At 42.0% G+C, this 20,953-nt stretch overlaps 1 protein-coding gene across 5 annotated transcripts in view; it reads left to right on the top strand.

Moving 5' to 3' along the window:
* LOC137377477 (phospholipid-transporting ATPase IG-like) overlaps positions 1-20,953 on the top strand; it is a 195,097-nt gene that overhangs the window by 149,975 nt on the left and 24,169 nt on the right. For 4 of the 5 annotated variants that reach the window (XM_068047102.1, XM_068047105.1, XM_068047101.1 and 1 more), the window contains 4 exons: positions 1,967-2,102; positions 3,660-3,725; positions 9,915-10,018; positions 10,922-11,078. In XM_068047102.1, coding sequence (XP_067903203.1) covers positions 1,967-2,102; positions 3,660-3,725; positions 9,915-10,018; positions 10,922-11,078 — 463 coding nt within the window. Of the gene's footprint in view, positions 1-1,966; positions 2,103-3,659; positions 3,726-9,914; positions 10,019-10,527; positions 10,565-10,921; positions 11,079-20,953 lie in introns of those variants that run through there. The other variant, XM_068047106.1, reaches the window with a different exon arrangement.

Here is a 20,953-nt window from a genome sequence, read left to right as displayed (position 1 = left end):
GATTTCACACCGTAGACCCCCCACGCCAACCACATTCCTCTTCCCCCCTTTGCCGGCACCTCTGCCATTGTTTAAACATTAGGTGCTGGGCCTAATGGGCAGCGTCTGACCAGCATCTAAGCTGAGTCAGCACTGTGTCCTGCATTTTTAATATAACTGTCCTAATATCTGCTGTGTGGCTTGGTGCCAAATTTTGCTGGATAATGCCCTTGTGGAGTACCCTAGGATATTTTACTATGTAAAAGGAGCTATTTAAATGCAGTTGATTATTTGTAGGTGGATATTGTTTGAGTGCATGTCTTGAGACATTGGGTTTTAGTGTTATTGTTCATTGGATCCAACAAAATTTAGATCATCATTCTGTTCAATATTCATGGCAGTGGTATAGGCAAAACCATTGTCACTTTTTTTAACTACTGTTTTCTGTTGGATTTGCATGACTACTGTTGCAAGTTTAACATGGAAATATATATGACAAGACTCTTTGAGAACTATTCAGATTTCTTTGTAGTCACAATAGCATTAGTGGTTGTGTTATTGGACTCGTATTTTAGAGGCCTGAGCTAATGATCTTGACATGAGTTCAAATCCCACCCAGCAGCTGGGGAATTTAAATTCAGTTAATTAAATAATTCTGGAATTAAAAAGCTAGCATCAATATTGGTGAACATGAAACTACAGGACTGTTGTAAAAACCCATCTGGTTCACTAATGTCTTTTAGAAAAGGAAATCTGCCTGTTACCTGGTCTGGCCTACATGTGATTGACTCTTAACTGCCTTCTGAAGTGGCCTAGCAAGCCACTCGGGTATATCCAGCACAATTAAAGATGAACAATAAATGCTGGCCTTACCAGCGGCGTCCATATCCCGTGAATGAATGAAAAAGTTCTTAAAGAAATTCTTCTGTCACCCTTTGGGTTTTGTGCTTCACTGAAGTGCAGTATTTTATTTTTCACTGCAGCCCTAACCTCAGGAGGTGTGCTTTTGTATACTTCAGAGGGGCTGGTACTTTATCAGTTACATCTTTGTTGGCAGTTTGTGTTAGAAACATAGAAAATAGGAGCAGGGGTAGGCCATTCGGCCCTTCGAGTCTGCACCGCCATTTAATGCGATTATGGCTGATCATCCAAACTCTGTTCCCGCTTTCTCCCCATATCCCTTGATCCCTTTAGCCTTAAGAACTATATCTAACTCTTTCTTGAATTTATTTAATGATTTGGCTTTAACTGCTTTCTGTGGTAGAGAATTCTACAGGTTCACCACTGTCTGGGTGAAGGAATCCCTTCTCCTCTCAGTCTTAAATGGCTTACCTCATCATTAGATTGTGGCCCCTCGTCCTGGACTCCCCCGCCATCGGGAACATCCTTCCTGCATCTAGTCTGTCCCGTCCTGTTAAGAATTTTGTAGGTTTCTATGAGATCCCTTTTCATTCTTCTAAACTCTAGCGAATACAAGCCTAATCGACCCAATCTCTCTTCATACGTCAGTCCTGCCATCCCAGGAATAAGCCTGGTAAACCTTCGCTGCGCTCCCTCCATAGCAAGAACATCCTTCCTCAGATAAGGAGACCAAAACTGCACACAGTACTTCAGATGTGGTCTCACCAAGGCCTTGTATAATTGCAGCAAGACATCCTTGCTCCTGTACTTGAATCCTCTTGCTATGAAGGCCAACATGCCATTAGCCTTCTTAACTGCCTGCTCCACTGTTTTGGGGAGCACATCTCAGAGCAATGTACACAGCCCAAGTCCTTTTAGATATTCTTCTGGTTAGTATTAATGGCAAGCGTTGTCTTTGCAATCATTTCAGTCACTGGTGTTAAACAGCTCTTATAAGTGCAGGTAATGTAAATGTGTGCAATATATGATCTTGCATTTTCTGTTGATACGTTAAGCAGTGTTCTGAGGGAATCTGCAATCTTAGTATAGATGTGCCATACCTATGATTTTTTTCCATCTTGTGCAGGAATATTGCCAATAATGCATCGCTGCAGTGGAAACCTTTCCTTTATTGGACATTTCTAGGGCTGTTTAATGGGCTAATATTTTTCTTTGGGGCTTATTTCCTCTACGACAATTCAGCCCTTGCAGGGAATGGTCAGGTCAGTACATTACTTTCATTAGTAATTGTTTCATTTTGTCAACTTTGGTCATTTAAGCAGTTTGTGAATAAGGGCACAAAATACTTGGAAACCAAGTAGCTATCTTGATATATTAAATATTTTATATTTTCATTGTACTTACTTGGTACAAAGAACAAAGAGATTTCAGTTCTTTTAGAACGATCCACAAGCCCTTTATACACAATTGACTTTGAAATGCAGTTTCTCTTGTATAGGTAAATACAGTAGCCATTTTTTGCACAGCCAGATCCCATAAACAACAAATATATAAATGATTAGTTAACCTCTTTCTGGTACAGATAGTGTGTGGAATGTTGTTCGGAATGTTGGTCAGGATACTGGGAGAACTCTCAGTTCAGATAGTCATGTGACCTTTATTGTCCATCTGCATCAGAGGAACAGATGGCCTTTGTTTAATGTTTCTTCAAAGGACAGTGCCTTACAACGAATGTTATGGAATCTTATTGCAGGGGTTCATTACCTTGAAAATACCATTATTTTTGTGAAGGTATACCCCCTCTATTTAGGAAGTTTTTTTTTCATCTCCACATCTTTTTAAATCATTCCAGGCTATGTACTAACTGCAGTAAACATGTGTGAACTGCTTTTAGGCCTCCACTTGTCTTGCTCTTGAGCCAAGCATTGTGTGAGAGAGGGAAAGTTGATGACAGCACTTCTGATTCGACCCCAGTATGAGGGGTAGCACCTCCTGTCGTTATTGGTAACTTAATGGTCTGTAGTTGTGGACATAAATCTGCAACTCACTCCAGTATACCCTCTATAAATAGATTATTTTTGAAGGGGTTTTTTTGTAATTCATTATTCATGTTAACAAACACTATAACATTTTACTTGTGTATAATTGAAATTTGGTAAACTTGCCCACCTTGAAAACCTTAAAGTATTCCATTCTGGAGGAGGGTCAGCACAGAGATAGGTCCAAAACCTTTCATTCCCATAGCAACCTGTACTGAACAGTTTTTATTTTTTTTGTTTAGAGATGCAGCACTGAAACAGGCCCTTCGGCCCACCAAGTCTGTGCCGACCAACAACCACCCATTTATACTAACCCTACAGTAATCCCATATGCCCTACCACCTACCTACACTAGGGTCAATTTATAACAGCCAATTTACCTATCACCTGCAAGTCTTTGGCATATGGGATGAAACCGGAGCACCCGGAGGAAACCCACGCAGACACAGGGAGAACTTGCAAACTCCACACAGGCAGTACCCAGAATTGAACCCGGGTCGCTGGAGCTGTGAGGCTGCAGTGCTAACCACTGCGCCACCCCACGTTTTATTTGCATTGACTGTTGCAACATTAACTGCAAAGAGTGTTTTAGTTTGTCTTTAGCTTTGTAAGCTAAAAGGTCCTATTGGCAATAACTAGTCAGGATTTTATTTTTCAATTGCTGTTTAATTTTGGATTTTATAATTGAATTAAATGTTTGCTGCATTCCAGTTTGCTATTAGTTAACCTTTTGTGTTTTTAGCTGGTATGCAGTGTCTGACTTTGTGTTATCTATTGCAGGTTTATGGAAACTGGACTTTAGGGACAATTGTCTTCACTGTTTTGGTATTTACAGTTAATTTGAAGGTCTGTGCATTTTAAAATTGTTTATATTTTACTGAAAATATAAGATGTGAAAATCAAGTTCTTTTCAGTTTGTTTCATTCTTTTTAACACCGTGCCCCTGGCACAGTTTTATCTCAAGTTTAGCAAGATTGTGCAGCATCCACCCTTAAAGGGAAGTTCTGCCTTAATTATGTATTCATATTTAAAATCAGAAGCTATATGCATCAGAATTATGAAGAAATTTATCTTTTTCCTCCTAGCATGCTATGATGATAACAGGTCTCTGCTCTGCAGTACTGATATTAAATTACACAGACTTTATCTAAAACTGATCAATTCAGAGCAGGGCACTGTAGAATAGAACATAGAACAGTACAGCACAGTACAGGCCCTTCGGCCCACGATGTTGTGCCGACCCTTTAACCTACTCTAAGATCAAACTACCTACATACCCTTCATTCTACTATCATCCATGTACCTATCCAAGAGTCGCTTAAATGTCCCTAATGTATCTGCTTCTACTAACACCGCTGGCAGTGCATTCCACGCACCCACCACTCTCTCTGTAAAGAACCTACCTCTGACATCTCCCCGAAACCTTCCTCCAGTCACCTTAAAATTATGCCCCCTGGTGATAGCCCTTTCCGCCCTGGGAAAAAGTCTCTGGCTATCCACTCTATCTATGCCTCTCATCATCTTGTACCCCTCTATCAAGTCACCTCTCATCCTTCTTCGCTCCAATGAGAAAAACCCTAGCTCCCTCAACCTTTCTTCATAAGACATGCCCTCCAGTCCAGGCAGCATCCTGGTAAATCTCCTCTGCACCCTCTCGAAAGCTTCCACATCCTTCCTATAATGAGGCGACCAGAACTGAACACAGTATTCCAAGTGTGGTCTAACCAGGGCTTTATAGAGCTGCAGCATAACCTCGTGGCTCTTAAACTCAATCCCCCTGTTAATGAAAGCCAACACACCATACGCCTTCTTAATAACCCTGTCAACTTGGGTGGCAACTTTGAGGGATCTATGGACATGAACCCCAAGATCCCTCTGTTCCTCCACACTGCCAAGAATCCTGTCTTTAAGCCTGTATTCTGCATTCAAATTCGACATTCCAAAATGAATCACTTCACACTTTTCCAGGTTGAACTCCATCTGCCACTTCTCAGCCCAGCTCTGCATCCTGTCAATGTCCCGTTGCAACCTACAACAGCCCTCCACACTATCCACAACTCCAGCGACCTTTGTGTCATCGGCAAACTTACTAACCCAGCCTTCCACTTCATCATCCAAGTCATTTATAAAAATCACAAAGAGCAGAGGTCCCAGAACAGATCCCTGCGGAACACCACTGGTCACCGAGCTCCAGGCTGAATACTTTCCATCTACTACCACCCTCTATCTTCTATGGGCCAGCCAATTCTGTATCCAGACAGCCAAATTTCCCTGTATCCCATGCCTCCTTACTTTCTGAATGAGCCTACCATGGGGAACCTTATCAAATGCCTTGCTAAAATCCATATACACCACATCCACTGCTCTTCCTTCATCAATGTGTTTTGTCACATCCTCAAAAGAATTTAATAAGGCAATAGGACACTGAAATTAATTTTTCAAGTCTGCTGAGTTGCTGACCTTGGCTGCATTGTTGTGGACTGGTACTGAGCATCAACTTGCAATAAAGGCAGGTTGATAGAGACCAGCTAGTTCATCAAGTCTGTCCCATTCAGCAAGCTTTACAGACCCACAGTACTCTGCATCCATCAAAAGCCTTGTAATCTTCTGAGAGTTGGGGGGTGCGGTGGAGAAGAAGCAGATTAAAAATAAAAATCCTGAGCCAATTCAGGGAGAAGAATAACTCTGGAAAATTCCTTTCCAAACCCCAAAGTTGATAAAAAGTATTTTCTAGCCAATGACAAAGACCATAGGAAACATTAACCTAACACCCCACCTACCCTTTGTACAAAAAACAGATACGTCCTGGGAAGGCTGAAGTAAAAATCTTGGGGAGACTTGTCACTGGGTCACGAAAGCACCAGGCAACAACGATACAGGATGTGGATCACCGTATCCTAACTTCAGAAACCACAGAAAACATGATGGTCTCTGGGATGTAGTATCACGTCAAAACTACAAAAAAAGCTTAATTTTCTGGTGATCAGAAAACACAATATTTAAGATTGATTTCTGTGCAACCTAAAAGCATACAGTTTAGAAATCAATTGATTTGTTTGCCATGGAAAGATAGAAACCAATATTGATGCTGTCCTTGTACTAATGCCTAATGCACTCAAAATTCTTCTCTGCACTGTTAAAACAGGTGTTAACCCAGGGCTAAAGCTTTTGTTCAAATAAGGCAGAGGGGGATTTGGTGCAAGTCTGTTAAGTCTTACAAAGACAGCACTAAATCTTGTTGGATATGCTCGCGTCGTGGTTATGTTACTGGACCAGTAATCCAAAGGCCTGGATTAATGATCCAGGGACATGAGTTCTAATCCCACCACAGCAGCTGGGGGATTTAATTTCACTTAGTTAAATAAATCTGGAAATAAAAGCTAGTATCAGTAATGATCATGAAACTATCAGATTGTCATAAAAAGCCATCTGGTTCATTAATGTCCTTTAGGGAAGGATTTCTGCTGTCCTTACCTGGTATGGCCTGAATGTGACTCCAGATCCACAGCAATGTGGTTAACCCTTAACTGCCCCCTGAAATGGCCTAGCAAGCCATTTATTTGTATCCAGGGCATTTATGGATGGGCAATAAATGCTGACTTTATCAACAACATCGGCATCCTGTGCATGAATAAATAAAATTTCTTGTAGTAGTAGTAGTAGAGGTACAGCACTGAAACAGGCCCTTCGGCCCACCGAGTCTGTGCCGACCATCAACCACCCATTTATACTAATCCTACACTAATTCCATATTCCTACCACATCCCCACCTGTCCCTATATTCCCCTACCACCTACCTCTACAAGGGGCAATTTATAATGGCCAATTAACCTATCAACCTGCAAGTCTTTTGGGCTGTGGGAGGAAACCCACGCAGACACAGGGAGAACTTGCAAACTCCACACAGGCAGTATCCAGAATTGAACCCGGGTCACTGGAGCTGTGAGGCTGCGGTGCTAACCACTGCGCCACTGTGCCGCCCTGACATGGCCAGATTCAGTATTCTTTCCTTCTAATATATACTGAGAATTCCTTTATTCTGTATTTTCAGATTTCTGAAATCACTCATGTATATTTACAGTGCAAAAAAGAAATGTGGCCCCTTAAACTGTGTATATGTCTAACACTTCCTCCTTGCCAAGTCCTTTTTTCTTTAATAAACCTGTTTAGGATTTCTTTTTGTCTAAATATCAAGTTCCTGTTTGATCTCATTTTCTAAAACTCTTCCTAGGTAAAGAGGGAAAAAAACTGCATGTTGCTGAGTGAAATGTGCTGACTGGCACAGTACACTGGCAGGCAGGATGAAAGGGTCTCTTCTGACTGGAAGGCTGGCACGTAAAATGAGTTTGACCTCTGTTCTTTTTCCCAGTGGGTGCACTCCAGAGCACAAAATTGGCAACATCCAGGAATTAAATTGGAAATGTTATTTTTGGCCAAAGAATGGTTGCTGTGAGAAAGAAAGGGAAAAGTAGTCCATGTCATTGTAGGATATTAGTTTGCTGAACAGGTAATGTAGAAAAACCGGCACAAACACCATGGGCCAAGTGGCCTCTTTCTGTGCCTTACACTTTGTGATTTCTATGATTCTGATGGGATACCTATCTGTAGTATGACAGAAATCACACCTGCTAAATGGAAGCATATTAATTTTGTCATATGGAGCACTTTTTTTACCGGACATTGCATAAAACAACCAACAGAGCGAACGAGCTGAATACATGGTTGCATATTTGCATTCTGAGAAACAGTTGCATGGAGAGACAATGGAAGTGCTCCCTGATTCAATTAACAAGATGGGTTTTGTCAATCATGACGCTCAAAAGACATTGAGAGCCATGATTCTGTAAGAGACAAACCTCCACCACCAGCCCCCCCCCCCCTCCCCCACACCCCTGGCCTCACCCCACCGAGTGTCTGGAAGACTCTGAAGTGCAGCAACGCTCCGAGAAGTTGCTATTGCAAACAGAAATGGTCACATGACCTGCTGGCCAGCCTGGGGAATGTTTGCATTGTGCCTCACAGAAAAGTAACAGGCTGCAAGTTGAGAACCAAGGAGGAAGGTCTCTCTCTCTCTCTCTCTCTCTCACTCTCTCTCACTCACTCACTCACTCACTCCCCCCTGCCGCTCTCTCACCTGCCCCCTCTCTCAAGTAAATTCCCAGCGACCCACGGTAGCAGTATAAGCCTCAAGACAGAGCACCTCTTCAGTCTTCTGGTACCAGAGACGAAAGTCAGATTGTACACCAGGGAGAACTCCAAGACTGTAACTTCAGTGGAGGACATTGTGTCAAGGACATGACCATCCAGTAACCGAATTCTATTTATTGCCAACCCTACTTCAACCCCAATTTTTGTTTCTCCTCTATTTGTGTTAGTGTTTCTCATGTGTGCATGCTAGTGTGGCTGCGTTGCGTATTTTAGTAATTTTTAAACCGAATTAGATTGATAAGGCTAATAAGCTTACATCTTGTTTAAACCTAAGAAAACCTGTCTGACTGGTTCATTTGCAATTACAATTAGAGTGCAGTGAACAAAGGACTCAATGAGGGGGTAAACTAAAAGCACAGTCTTTTAATAGATAAAAACTTATGGCCAAAGCAGGAAAGGGGCAAGAGGGGATCCTGAGACCCCTTCCTCAGGTCCTAACAGTAGTTTATACCAAACAGTGAGTTAGCTGTTTAAACCTTGGAGGAAATGAGCTAAATGTCTTACATTGACACATTTCTCGCAGGAGATTTAAGAACTGATGTATATGGAGCTACTTAAACTCCACCTTGGAATGTTAACCGTAACAACCTATCATTAAAAGTCAAATCACCCTGTACGCCTTAATGGAATCACAGCAGTAGGCCCATTTGCTTAAAAGTGGAGTATTCAGTTTTGTAAATTTTGCTTTGAACATGGTGATATAACACAATTAGTTTTAATTGTATCTTTTAACACAAAAATCACTCAGCTGCCACAACATCTGTTTTGTATTTCGCTAAATTCTGCCTGTACCACCTGGAACTTTGGGCATGATGGAGCAAAAGTTCCCATAATTTTTCTAGAATAGACACATTGCACTGTCAGATCTGATTTTTGGATGCTAAGGGAATCTGGAAATGGGGAAAGTAAAGATGAGAGAGATCAGGGGGAGATAGATCAGCCATGATCTTCTTGATTACAAAGCAAGCCTGATGGCCAACTCCTGTTCCTATTTCTTATGTTCTTATGATCTAATGATGGAGGACATCTGACTTTGTGCTGGCAAGCATTTCTTTTTCTCTTTGTTTAGGTAGCATTCAGACATCTGCTAGCTGAACCTTAAAGTAATTCTTGATCAGTGTTAAAATAAAGACACAAAATGCTTGAAATACTCAGGTCTGGCAACATCTGTGGAGAGAAATAGAACTAACATTTCACGACTGTGACCTTTCATTACGACCTTTCTGATGAAAGGTCACTGACCTGAAATTTTAACTCTTTCGCTCTCCACAGATGCTGCCAGACCTGCTGAATATTTCCAATATTTTCTGTTTCTATTTCAGATTTCTAGCATCTGCAGTGTGATCAGTACCTTGCTTTATAAATGAGTCAGATCTTTACTGTATTACGCTGTCATGCTATGTTTAATAGAAGCAATGCTAGTTGAACTTAATTCTGCAAAGCTGAAGGTTTGGCACCACAGGCTTTCTATATGCATTGTAAATTTTGTATCAACACTGGCTCAAACAATGAATACTTGAGAGTTCATGAATTTTAAAAGAACTGTTACTGAAGCAAGCTTTCATTTGCTTACTCTTATGGCACATTCAGAATTAATTGGGCATTATTTGGACACATTTTAATGCTCTTGACTTTAGAACTCAGGCAGATAATTGTTTTCTATTCACCGTTTTGTCTGATAAAATCTTTTATTTGCATAACTACTGCAATTTTGGTTTTAGAGTAAGTTTTAGAATAGTAAAGAAAAATAATGCATGCAAGTAATTGAAGTATTTGGTGTTAATTACACAACCTTCATCTTTCATTGTTCTTTTATTGTATTTTCAGCTTGTATTGGACACTCGATACTGGACATGGGTCAACCACTTTGTAATATGGGGTTCTTTAGCCTTTTTTGTCGTCTTCTCTTTCTTTTGGGGAGGCATCATTTGGTAAGTAAATGTAAATATCCGCAGTACCATTACACCTTGCCAAACTTCTAATTGAAAATTTTGTTTCGGTTCATCTGATGAGATCAAGTGGGAGTTTATTTTTAAAAATAGCTTGGTTGATGAAATGTTATTTGTTGGTCGCAGACCTAATACCATATTTCTCCATTCTGATAGATAACACTCCCAATGTTAAAGCAGTGTGGTGATGCCATCTTGCAATTTATAAAATGAACTCTTTACCGATGGCCAACAAGTGCACCCGAATTGAATGTAAATTTGACCAGAGAATGCAAGAGCACATTTAAGATTTTGAACATTTGAATTTTATATGTTCAATACTTGTCACAACATAAGCATTTTGTTGTTTCTGGTTTCTACTGGATAAATAAGTGTGTAACATAACTGGAAGTGTACTATTTTAATTGTGCCATAATTCTGCATTCCTGGAATATCAATGTTTTGCTAAATCCACACAAATCGATTACATTTTAAAAGGGCTTTGTTTTCAGGAATCTCTGAAAAGAACAGAAATTCTTGCATGTTCACGTGAGTTCTATTCAGTATTCAAAGTGTTGATGGCATTGAATGTAACCATTGTTTTTTTTTATAGCACAACTTAATTTTAGTGATGTAATTTAGTTGGAATGCTTTTATAATTCATATAATGATACATTCACATCTCTGGTCGCTTGACAAGATTATTGGTAGATCTCACTGGTTTAATGTGGATTTTAACAGTATTCCCTGTAAATGGTCTAGGTTTTTACATCCAATCAATATCAACCTCAAAGGAGTGCTAAAAAACTTCATAGTGTGCAAGCATACTTTGCTCACTTTTTTTGCATGTGAATTGTGTGTGGCTTAAGAATACCAGACCTAATTATTTCAATTTCTTTCTGATAGGCCTTTCCTGATCCAACAAAGAATGTACTTTGTGTTTGCACAGATGCTGACTTCTGTTTCAGCATGGCTCACTATAATTTTATTAATAACTGTTAGTTTGGTGCCTGATGTTGTGGTAAAACTTGTGAGCAAGCCAGCAGACAAAGGCAGGCTGCAGGTAGGTGTTGAACCTTCAAAATATGACTGTTTAAAAGTATGTATTTGTGTGTGACCTGTATTCTTGTCGATACTGACTGAGGGAATACAGAAATGACTGAAAGACAAGGGTGTCATATTGTCACTCCTGTAACCTGAATTAATTGCTTTCCTGACATTCAGCAGTTGTTTTTGCTACAACCTTAGACTTACTAAAAATATATTTATCAGGAAACAAGAAACAGCTTGACAATAGGCAGTTGGTCTTTATTCTTTTGCTGCTGCTATCTGTTAGTAAAAATTCTAGTGGTGATATTAATTAGTGAAGAACAGGAAGTCTTTTTCTCAGGACCGGTTTTTGTTGGTCAGTTGTGATTACTTTACAATTTGTATTTAAAATGCATGAACATTAATCTTGTGTTTCTGTGAAACAATTTTAAAGCATTAATTATTCCCTTGGTCAAAATGATGCCCTAAAAATTCATTAAATTGGTCTATGTTATATCCCAAGCTTTCACCTAAGAAACGGTTGAAAAACATTTCTGAAAAAGGAGCATGTTTTATTTTCAGTGGCTGAATTACAATACCCTTTTTTCCCTGCTCAGATAATTGAGATACTGGGTTTCTTTGTGAGTTTTCCAAGTCTACTTGCTGCAGTTCCTAGAAGAAAAATATGTTCCTTCTTGGAAAAATGATCTGCGATTATCGACCTCCTAATTGAGATTCAGCACGAGAAATTAATTTTCTCCCATCTCTCCAACACGAGGCATTTTACCTAATTCTGATGAACCCAGTGGAACAATGTGTTCTCTTGTGCTGATTTTCCATGATTAGAGCATTAAAATCTAATTTCAGAGTTGGCAAGCCCATTTTATGTTCTGGGAAAGCAAAAGCCGCTTCAACTGTACCACTCTGAATAGGAGGTACAAAATGCTTTGCTTCCAACTCTATTTAACGTAAACTGGCGTATCCATCTAAAATCTGGCCTAGCTCTCCACATTCTTTTCTGTTCAAATACTTTGTGAACTAAACAAGATATTTATCCCCATGTGGAGAATTGTGAGGGAAGAAAAGTAAGTTCCACATGTTTGAAGATCAAAGGATAGGAAATGAGAGATGGGAGAGAATTGATGAAGGAACAGTTAAAGCAGAAATTGCAACATCAGATAATTTCAGATGGAGAATGAGTAGAAATAAGCAATAAAATAAAGATGAAACTCTGGTTAGCATTTTAACTATTGAAGTCTTGTCGAAACATTTTGCTTAAAGTTTTTTATAAGTGGATGTTCACTTGCTGGGGGGGGGCGTGGTTAAAATACAGGGAAAAACCTGGAGATTCATGGAATTGTGTAATCATTGATTTCAGTATAATAACCATTTTTGAATCTCCTTTGTTGACATGATTTAGAGAAGTTCAAAAAATGCCATCTTAACGTCGTCTCGCTTATTATGTTTTTGAACAGGGCCTTGTGAACCTGTCCAGTACATCCAGCCTTTTAAATTATATTTTCAGGGCAGTAACATACTGCTCTGGGACCCCAATGAAGAGTGAAATTTCAGGACAAATGACTCGTGTTTTCATAGGGGTACTTTTATAACCTGAAGTTTGTTGTAGCATAGCCAGTGGGTTTAATCTGCCTATCTGGAATTTTGGTGCTTTTAAAGTGGGTTTATGTCTACAGTAGTGCATGTCTACCAGGTTTCAATTTTGTCCCCAAATCACATTTCCATTAATCCCAACAACTGGATCCTAGAGCAACAAAGCAAAGGCTTGGAATATATTGCCTGTCTTTCATTAATGGATGGTGTGGAGGACTGAAAGAAAATTCTAAATGTAATTATTCCAAAATTGTGGTTATATATTATTAAAAGTGGACCAGAGCTTATGGGTTGCTTCATCTTTCCAGAATAAATACTTCAGCATCTCTGAAAGTTGTAAGCCTCAACCAATAATGCAAATACATTTACGTTTACATGTCTCTAAAGTGAATGTGCCCTGAGAGTTTGTTGAATGATGAACTGCCACCACCACCTCAATGAACTAAGCAAAATAACACTTTCCTTCTTCCAAACAGTCTATGGTCTTTACGCTTTAGAGCTCAATTAACAAATTAAAGGGGGAAATCAGCACTTGGGGGCTTGAAACCAATGATATGAATCCTTGACTTTGGGTTGAGAGCCAGGATTGGCATCCAAATTCAGGATGTGAGCCAAGCTCCAGACTGTTGGGCAGTGGCCAAGTTTCCTGAGGGTGCACAAATGAAATTTATGCTCCAAAGTGACAGATTCAGTCATTTGGAGACTGCTGAGAGTGAGAAAATCATCTTTAAATTTGTGTTCTGTCGCATTTAAGAGCCAAGGAATTTTAACCCTGCCTGGTCTGGTTTCACTGGTCTATCATTTTCAGTGCAGCAAATTGTTTTTTATTGGTTTGGGGGAACATGGACTTCACTGGCTAGGCCAGCATTTATTGCCCATCCCAGATTGCCCTTGAGAAGGTGGTGGTGAGCTGCCTCCCTGAACCGCTGCAGTCACTGGGATGTAGGTACAGCAACAGTGCTATTAGGAAGGGAGTTCCTGGATTTTAATACAGCGACAGTGAAGGAACAGGGGTATAGTTCCAAGTCAGGATGGTGTGTGACTTACAGGGGATCTTGCAGATGGTGGTGTTCTCATGCATCTGCTGCCCTTGTCCTTCTAGGTGATAGAGGTCGAGGGTTTGGAAGGTGCAGTGAAAGGAACCTTGGTGGGTTGCTGCAGTACATCTTGTAGATGGTGCACACTGCTACCACTGCACATCGGTGGTGGAGGGAGTGAATGTTCAAGGTGGTGGGTGGGGTGACGATCAAGCGGGCTGCTTTGTCCTGGATGGTGTCGAGCTTCTTGAATGTTGTTGGAGTTGAACCTATCCAGGCAAGTGGAGATTATTTCATCACACTCCTGACTTGTGCTTTGTAGATGGTGGACAGGCATTGAGGAGACAGGAGATGAGTTACTCGCCACAGTATACCCAGCCTCTGACCTGCTCTTGTAGCCACAGCATTTATGTGGCTGCTCCAGTTCAGTTTCTGGTCAATGGTAACCCCACAGGATGTTGATGGTGGGCATTTCAGCGATGGTAATGCCTTTGAACATCATTGGGAGATGGTTAAATTCTCTCTTGTTGGAGATGGTCATTGCCTGGCACTTGGATGGCACAAATGTTACTTGCCACATTAGCCCAAGCCTGGATTTGGCTGGTCTGGCTGCAACTGGACACGGGCTGCTTCACTCTGAGGAGTTGTGAATGGTGCTGAACATTGCGCAATCATCAGCGAACATCCACACTTCTGACCTTATGATGGAGGGAAGGCCATTGATGTAGCAGCTGAAGATGGTTGGGCCTAGGCTACTACGCTGAGGAACTCCTGCAGTGATGTTCAGGGACTGAGAAGATTGACCTGCAACAACCACAACCATCTTCCTTTGTTCTAGGTATCACTCCAGCCAGCAGAGAGTTTTCCCCCGATTCCCATTGACTCCAGTTTTTCTAGGGCTTCTTGATGCCATACTCAGTCAAATGCTGCATTGATGTCAAGAGCAGTCACTTTCACCACCTCTGGAGTTCAGCTCTTTTGTCCATGTTTGGAGCAAGGCTGAATGAGGTCAAGAGCTGAGTGGCCCTGGCAGAACCCAAACTGAGCGCCAGTGAACAGGTTATTGCTGATCAAGTGCCGCTTGATAGCACTGTCTACTTTGCTGATGATCAGAGCAGATTGATGGGGCGGTAAATTGCTGGATTGGATTTGTCCTGCTCTTTGTAGTTAGGACATACCTGGGCAGTTTTCCACATTGGTGGATAGATGCCAGTGTTGTAGCTATACTAGAACAGTTTGGTTAGGGGTGTGGCTAGTTCTGGAACACAAGTCTTCAGTACTATTGCAGGAAGGTTGTCAGGGCCTACAGCCTTTGCAGTATCCAGTGCCTTCAACTGTTTGATATCACGTTGAGTGAATTGAATTGGCTTAGGACTGGCATCTGTGATGCTGGGTACCTCAGGAGGAGGCTGTGATGGATCATCCACTCGGCACTTCTGGCTGAAAATGGATGCAAATGCTTCAACCTTTTCTTTTGCACTGATGTGCTGGGCTTCCCCATCATTGTGGATGGGATATTTGTGGAGCCTCCTCCTCCTCTTAGTTGTTTAATTGGCCATCATCATTCATGATTGGATGTGGCAGGACTGCAGAGCTTAGATCTGCTCTGTTGGTTGTGGGATCGCTTGGCCCTGCTATTGCATGCTGCTTCCGCTGTTTGGCATGCAAGTAGTCCTATGCTGTAGCTCACTAGGCTGACACCTCATTTTTCGATATGGCTGGTGCTGCTCCTGGCATGCCCTCCTGCACTCTTCATTGAACCAGGGTTGGTCCCCTGGCTTGATGGTAATGGTAGAGTGGGGGACAATGCCGGGCCATGAGGTTACAGATTGAGGTTGATGCCAATTCTGCTGCTGCTGATGGCCCACAGTGTCTCATGCATGCCCAGTTTTGCGTTGCTCGATCTGTTCGAAATCTATCCCATTTAACATAGTGGTAATGCCACACAACACGATGGTGCGTGTCTTCACAATGACTGTACAGTGGTCACTGCTACCAGTACTGTCATGGACAGATGCATCTGCGACAGGTAGATTGGTGAGGACAAGGTCAAGTAGGTTTTTCCCTATTGGTTCCTTTACCACCTGCCACAGACCCTGTCTAGCAGCTATGTCCTTAAGGACTTGGCCAGCATGGTACAAGTGAGTCACTCTTGGTGATGGACATTTATGGCCCCCACCCAGAGTGCATTCTGTGCCCTTGCTACCCTCAGTGCTTCTTCCAATTGGTGTTCAACATGGAGAAGCCCTGATTCATCAGCCAAGCAGGGGGCCGGGGGTGTGGTGGGGGGCAGTAGGTGGTAATCAGTCAGAGGTTTCCTTGTCCATGTTTAACCTGATGCTCTGAGATTTCATGAGGTCCAGAATCAATGTTGAGGACTCCCAGGGCAACTCCCTCCCGACTGTAAACCACTGTGCGGCCACCTGTGGTGGGACGGTATATACCGAGGGATGGTGATGGTGGTGTCAGGGACATTGTCTGTAAGGTGTTCTGTGAGTATGAGTATGGCAGGCTGTTGCTGGACTAGTCTTTGTGACAGCTTTCCCAATTTTGGCGCAAAGGAGGACGTTGCAGGGTTGATGGGGCTGTTTTTGCTGTTGTCGTTTCCAATGCTTAGATCGATGCCGGCTGTTGTATCCGGTTTCATTCCTTTTCTTTGACTTTGTGGCAGTTTGATATAACTGAATGGCTTGCTAGGCCATTTCAGAGGGCATTTAGGAGTCAACCACATTGCTGTGGGTCTGGAGTCACATGTAGGCAAGACCAGGTAAGAATGGTAGGTTCCCTTCTCTCAAATTTTCAAATCCTCTCTGGCCACAGGAGAGGTACCAGAGGATTGGAGGACAGCAAATGTGGTACCATTATTCAAGAAGGGTAGCAGGGATAAACGAGGTACTTATAAGCCGGTGAATCGAACATCAGTGGTAGGGAAATTATTGGAAAAAATTCTGAGACAGGATTAATGTCCACTTGGAGAGGCAGGGATTAATTAGGGATAGTCAGCATGGCCTTTGTCAGAGGGAGATTGTGTCTAACAAATTTGATTGAATTTTTCGAGGCGGTAACTCGATGTGTAGATGAGGGTAAAGCAGTCGATGTAGACTACATGGACTTCAGTAAGGATTTTGATAAGGTCCCGCATGGAAGATTGGTTAAGAAAGTAAAAGCCCATGGGATCCAGGATAATTTAGCAAATTGGATTCAAAATTGGCTTAGTGGCAGGAGGCGGAGGGTGATGGTAGAGGGTTGCTTTTGTGAATGGAGGCCTGTGACCAGTGGTGTACCACAGGGATTGGTGCTGGGACCCTTACTGTTTGTAATGTACATTAATGATTTAGACGTGAATATAGGAGGTATGATCAGTAATTTTGCAGATGACACGAAAATTGGTGGTGTCGTAAATAGTGAGGAGGAAAGCCTTAGATTACAGGACCATATAGATGAGCTGGTAAGATGGGTGGAGCAGTGGCAAATGGAGTTGAATCCTGAGAAGTGTGAGGATCCTAGGGAGTACAGAGGGACCTTGGTGTATTTGTCCATGATCATTGAAGGCAGCAGCACAGGTAGATAAGGTGGTTAGGAAGGCATATGGGATACTTGCCTTTATTAGCCGAGGCATAGAATATAAGAGCAGGGAGGTTATGATGGAGTTGTATAAATTGCTGGTTAGCCCACAGCTGGAGTATTGTGTACAGTTCTGGTCACACTATAGGAAGGATGTGATTGCACTGGAGAGGGTGCAGAGGAGATTCACCAGGATGTTGCCTGGGCTGGAGCATTTCAGTTATGAAGACAAACTGGATAGGCTGGGGTTGTTTTCCTTGGAGCGGAGAAGGCTGAGAGGGGACCTGATTGAGGTATACAAAATTATGAGGGGCATTGATGGATAGAAAGAAACATTTTCCCTTAGCGGAGAGGTCAATAACTAGGGGGCATAGATTTAAGGTAAGAGGCAGAAGGTTTAGAGGGGAGTTGAGAAATGTTTTCACCCAGAGGTAGTTGGAATCTGGAACACATTGCCTGAAGAGGTGGGAGAGGCAGGAACACTCATGACATTCAAGAAATATTTAGATGAGCACTTGAAACGCCATAACATACAAGGCTATGGGCCTATCCTTTCCTATCCTGAGTGGCGTGAAACAGGGCTGTGTTCTCGCACCCACACTTTTTGGGATTTTCTTCTCCCTGCTGCTTTCACATGCGTTCATGTCCTCTGAAGAAGGAATTTTCCTCCACACAAGATCAGGGGGCAGGTTGTTCAACCTTGCCCATCTAAGAGCGAAGTCCAAAGTACGGAAAGTCCTCATCAGGGAACTTCTCTTTGCTGACGATGCTGCTTTAACATCTCACACTGAAGAGTGCCTGCAGAGTCTCATCGACAGGTTTGCGACTGCCTGCAATGAATTTGGCCTAACCATCAGCCTCAAGAAAACAAACATCATGGGGCAGGATGTCAGAAATGCTCCATCCATCAATATTGACGATCACGCTCTGGAAGTAGTTCAAGATATCACCTACCTAGGCTCAACTATCACCAGTAACCTGTCTCTAGATGCAGAAATCAACAAGCGCATGGGAAAGGCTTCCACTGCTATGTCCAGACTGGCCAAGGGAGTGTGGGAAAATGGCGCACTGACACGGAACACAAAAGTCCAGGTGTATCAAGCCTGTGTCCTCAGTACCTTGCTCTATGGCAGCGAGGCCTGGACAACGTATGTCAGCCAAGAGCGACGTCTCAATTCATTCCATTTTCGCTGGCTCCGGAGAATACTTGGCATCAGGTGGCAGAACCGTATCTCCAACACAGAAGTCCTCGAGGCGGCCAACATCCCCAGCTTGTACGCACTACTGAGTCAGTGGCGCTTGAGATGGCTTGGCTATGTGAGCCGCATGGAAGATGGCAGGATCCCCAAAGACACATTGTACAGCGAGCTCGCCACTGGTATCAGACCCACCGGCCGTCCATGTCTCCGCTATAAAGACGTCTGCAAACGCGACATGAAATCCTGTGACATTGATCACAAGTCGTGGGAGTCAGTTGCCAGCGTTCGCCAGAGCTGGCGGGCAGCCATAAAGACGGGGCTAAAATGTGGCGAGTCGAAGAGATTTAGCAGTTGGCAGGAAAAAAGACAGAGACGCAAGGGGAGAGCCAACTGTGCAACAGCCCCGACAAACAAATTTCTCTGCAGCACCTGTGGAAGAGCCTGTCACTCTAGAATTGGCCTTTATAGCCACTCCAGGCGCTGCTTCACAAACCACTGACCACCTCCAGGCGCGTATCCATTGTCTCAAGATAAGGAGGCTCAAAAGAAAAGAAAAGAACTTGAAACACCATAACATACAAGGCTATGGGCCAAGTGCGGGGAAATGGGATTAATTAGGACGGGTGCTTGATGGTCAACACAGGTGCGTTGGGCCGAAGGACCTGTTTCTGTACTGTAAAACTCTTATGACTCGAAGTACATTAGTGAATCAAATGGATTTTTACAATGATCAACAATGGATTCATGGTCACCATGAGACTAGCTTTTAATTCCAGATTTATTAATTGAGTTCAGATTTCACCGTAGTGGGATTCGAACCCATGTCCCCAGACCATTAGCCTGGCCCTCCGGATTACCAGTCCAGTGACGTCACCTCTGCGCCACGGCCTCCCCTAAGTAACTAGAGTTGCTTCTAATAACTACTGAATTTATAGTAAAACGAAATGTGTTAGTCAAATAAAAATCTGTTAATAGCCTCCTATATGTAACATTTTAATAACCAGTAAAATGTAGAAGAGTTGCCAATCCTTGCAAAATATGAATATTTTCAAGCATTGTGATGTTCTAGTGCTAAATATAGGTTGGTTATTCACAGTATTTTAAGTTGAGTCTGAATGGAAATGGTGGACCAAGAAAACAGAACTGTTGGCATTTTTAAATTTTGTGATGTTTGAATGTTAATAGCAAAGCCAGCTAAAGCTGTATTTTGCTTTTCTTCCTCTTCCTTCCCTCTTTAATATCTTGAAACTTGTACTTCTGCTTGAAATAATTCTGTTAATCTCTTTTCCACTGTATGTGTTTTTTCCTTACCTGCCCTCATCCACCCCTTCCTCCCCTTTCTCCTCTATGAACTAGGCAAGACAGCACTTGCCTTCTTCCAGACAGTCTACGGTCTTTATGCTGTCCCAAAATTCCAGCAACCAGAGTTTCTCATGGAGTGATTGAGGTGATCTCTCATTTTTGTGTGAAACTTGTTTTATTTTTCTATCTCGCATGTACAGCCTGTTCATACCTCCATTTTGTTTTTAGTGGATTCTGGTATGTATGCGTGCTCCTTTAGAAGCACATCTCCTAAATCTAAAGCATGCCTTTCACATGCATACAAAAATTTTGAGGAACTTTCAAACCTACATGGCTAGACTTTGTTTCAAGTAATGTCTATTTGATATTCGTTCCTGAATTAAAGTTGCCTTTCTATTTTAATTCTGGTTCTGCAAGCCTGCCATCTGTGAAGCCTCTCCTGGTATTTGTGGTGATAAATCTGTTCCCTATAGCCTGGTGGCAGACCCATAGTTTTAGTTGAAAATGGGCCTACAAGCTGGCACCAGGCTATCAAAAATAGATATAATATAAACACTGGGAATCTGCTCATGGACCAAACCCAAATTATAAGCGAGTAAAAGAAGCTTAACATTCAGTCTGTTTTTTTTTTTACAAACTGCACAATCAGCAACTACAGAGAAGCAGACTCAGTATAAAATTGTATCCATTGTGGGTGCGAGATGAATGATTTTTGTAGATTGTTACATGGATTCGCATCTTGGCTTTGCAAGATATGCAGTCTGCAGACACTCAGAGCCAGCTGGGAACAACATTCAGTTAATGCACTAACCTTTGGTTCAGTGCTAGGTTTAATGTTTTTATCATGTACCTTCCATCAGGTACTGTATCCCTTTATATCAACTTTTAACAATATAATAAAAAGTGCGAAGTGAAAAGTTTCATTCAGCCCCAAGGATTTTGTTAAACTCTGATTTACAGTTTATTTACTGGGTGTTCCCTACCCTTTTTGGAGGATGAAATTGCAATTTATGTCGTATCGGTATTCGGTTCATCATTTTAGTTCTTATATAAACATTTTAAAAGCATGTTCATTATTAAGCTACTTATGTGTGCCTTGTTATTGTATGTGCTTGGCTATTCGCTTTGCTGTTCTTGCCTCACACTAGCAGTATATTCGGTGTTTAAAGGAGTTTCTGATGTAGGGCAGTACGAAC

The sequence above is a fragment of the Heterodontus francisci genome, chromosome 15, assembly GCF_036365525.1.
Source record: "Heterodontus francisci isolate sHetFra1 chromosome 15, sHetFra1.hap1, whole genome shotgun sequence".
Taxonomy (NCBI): domain Eukaryota; kingdom Metazoa; phylum Chordata; class Chondrichthyes; order Heterodontiformes; family Heterodontidae; genus Heterodontus; species Heterodontus francisci.
This window is presented reverse-complemented; position numbering and strand designations above follow the sequence as displayed.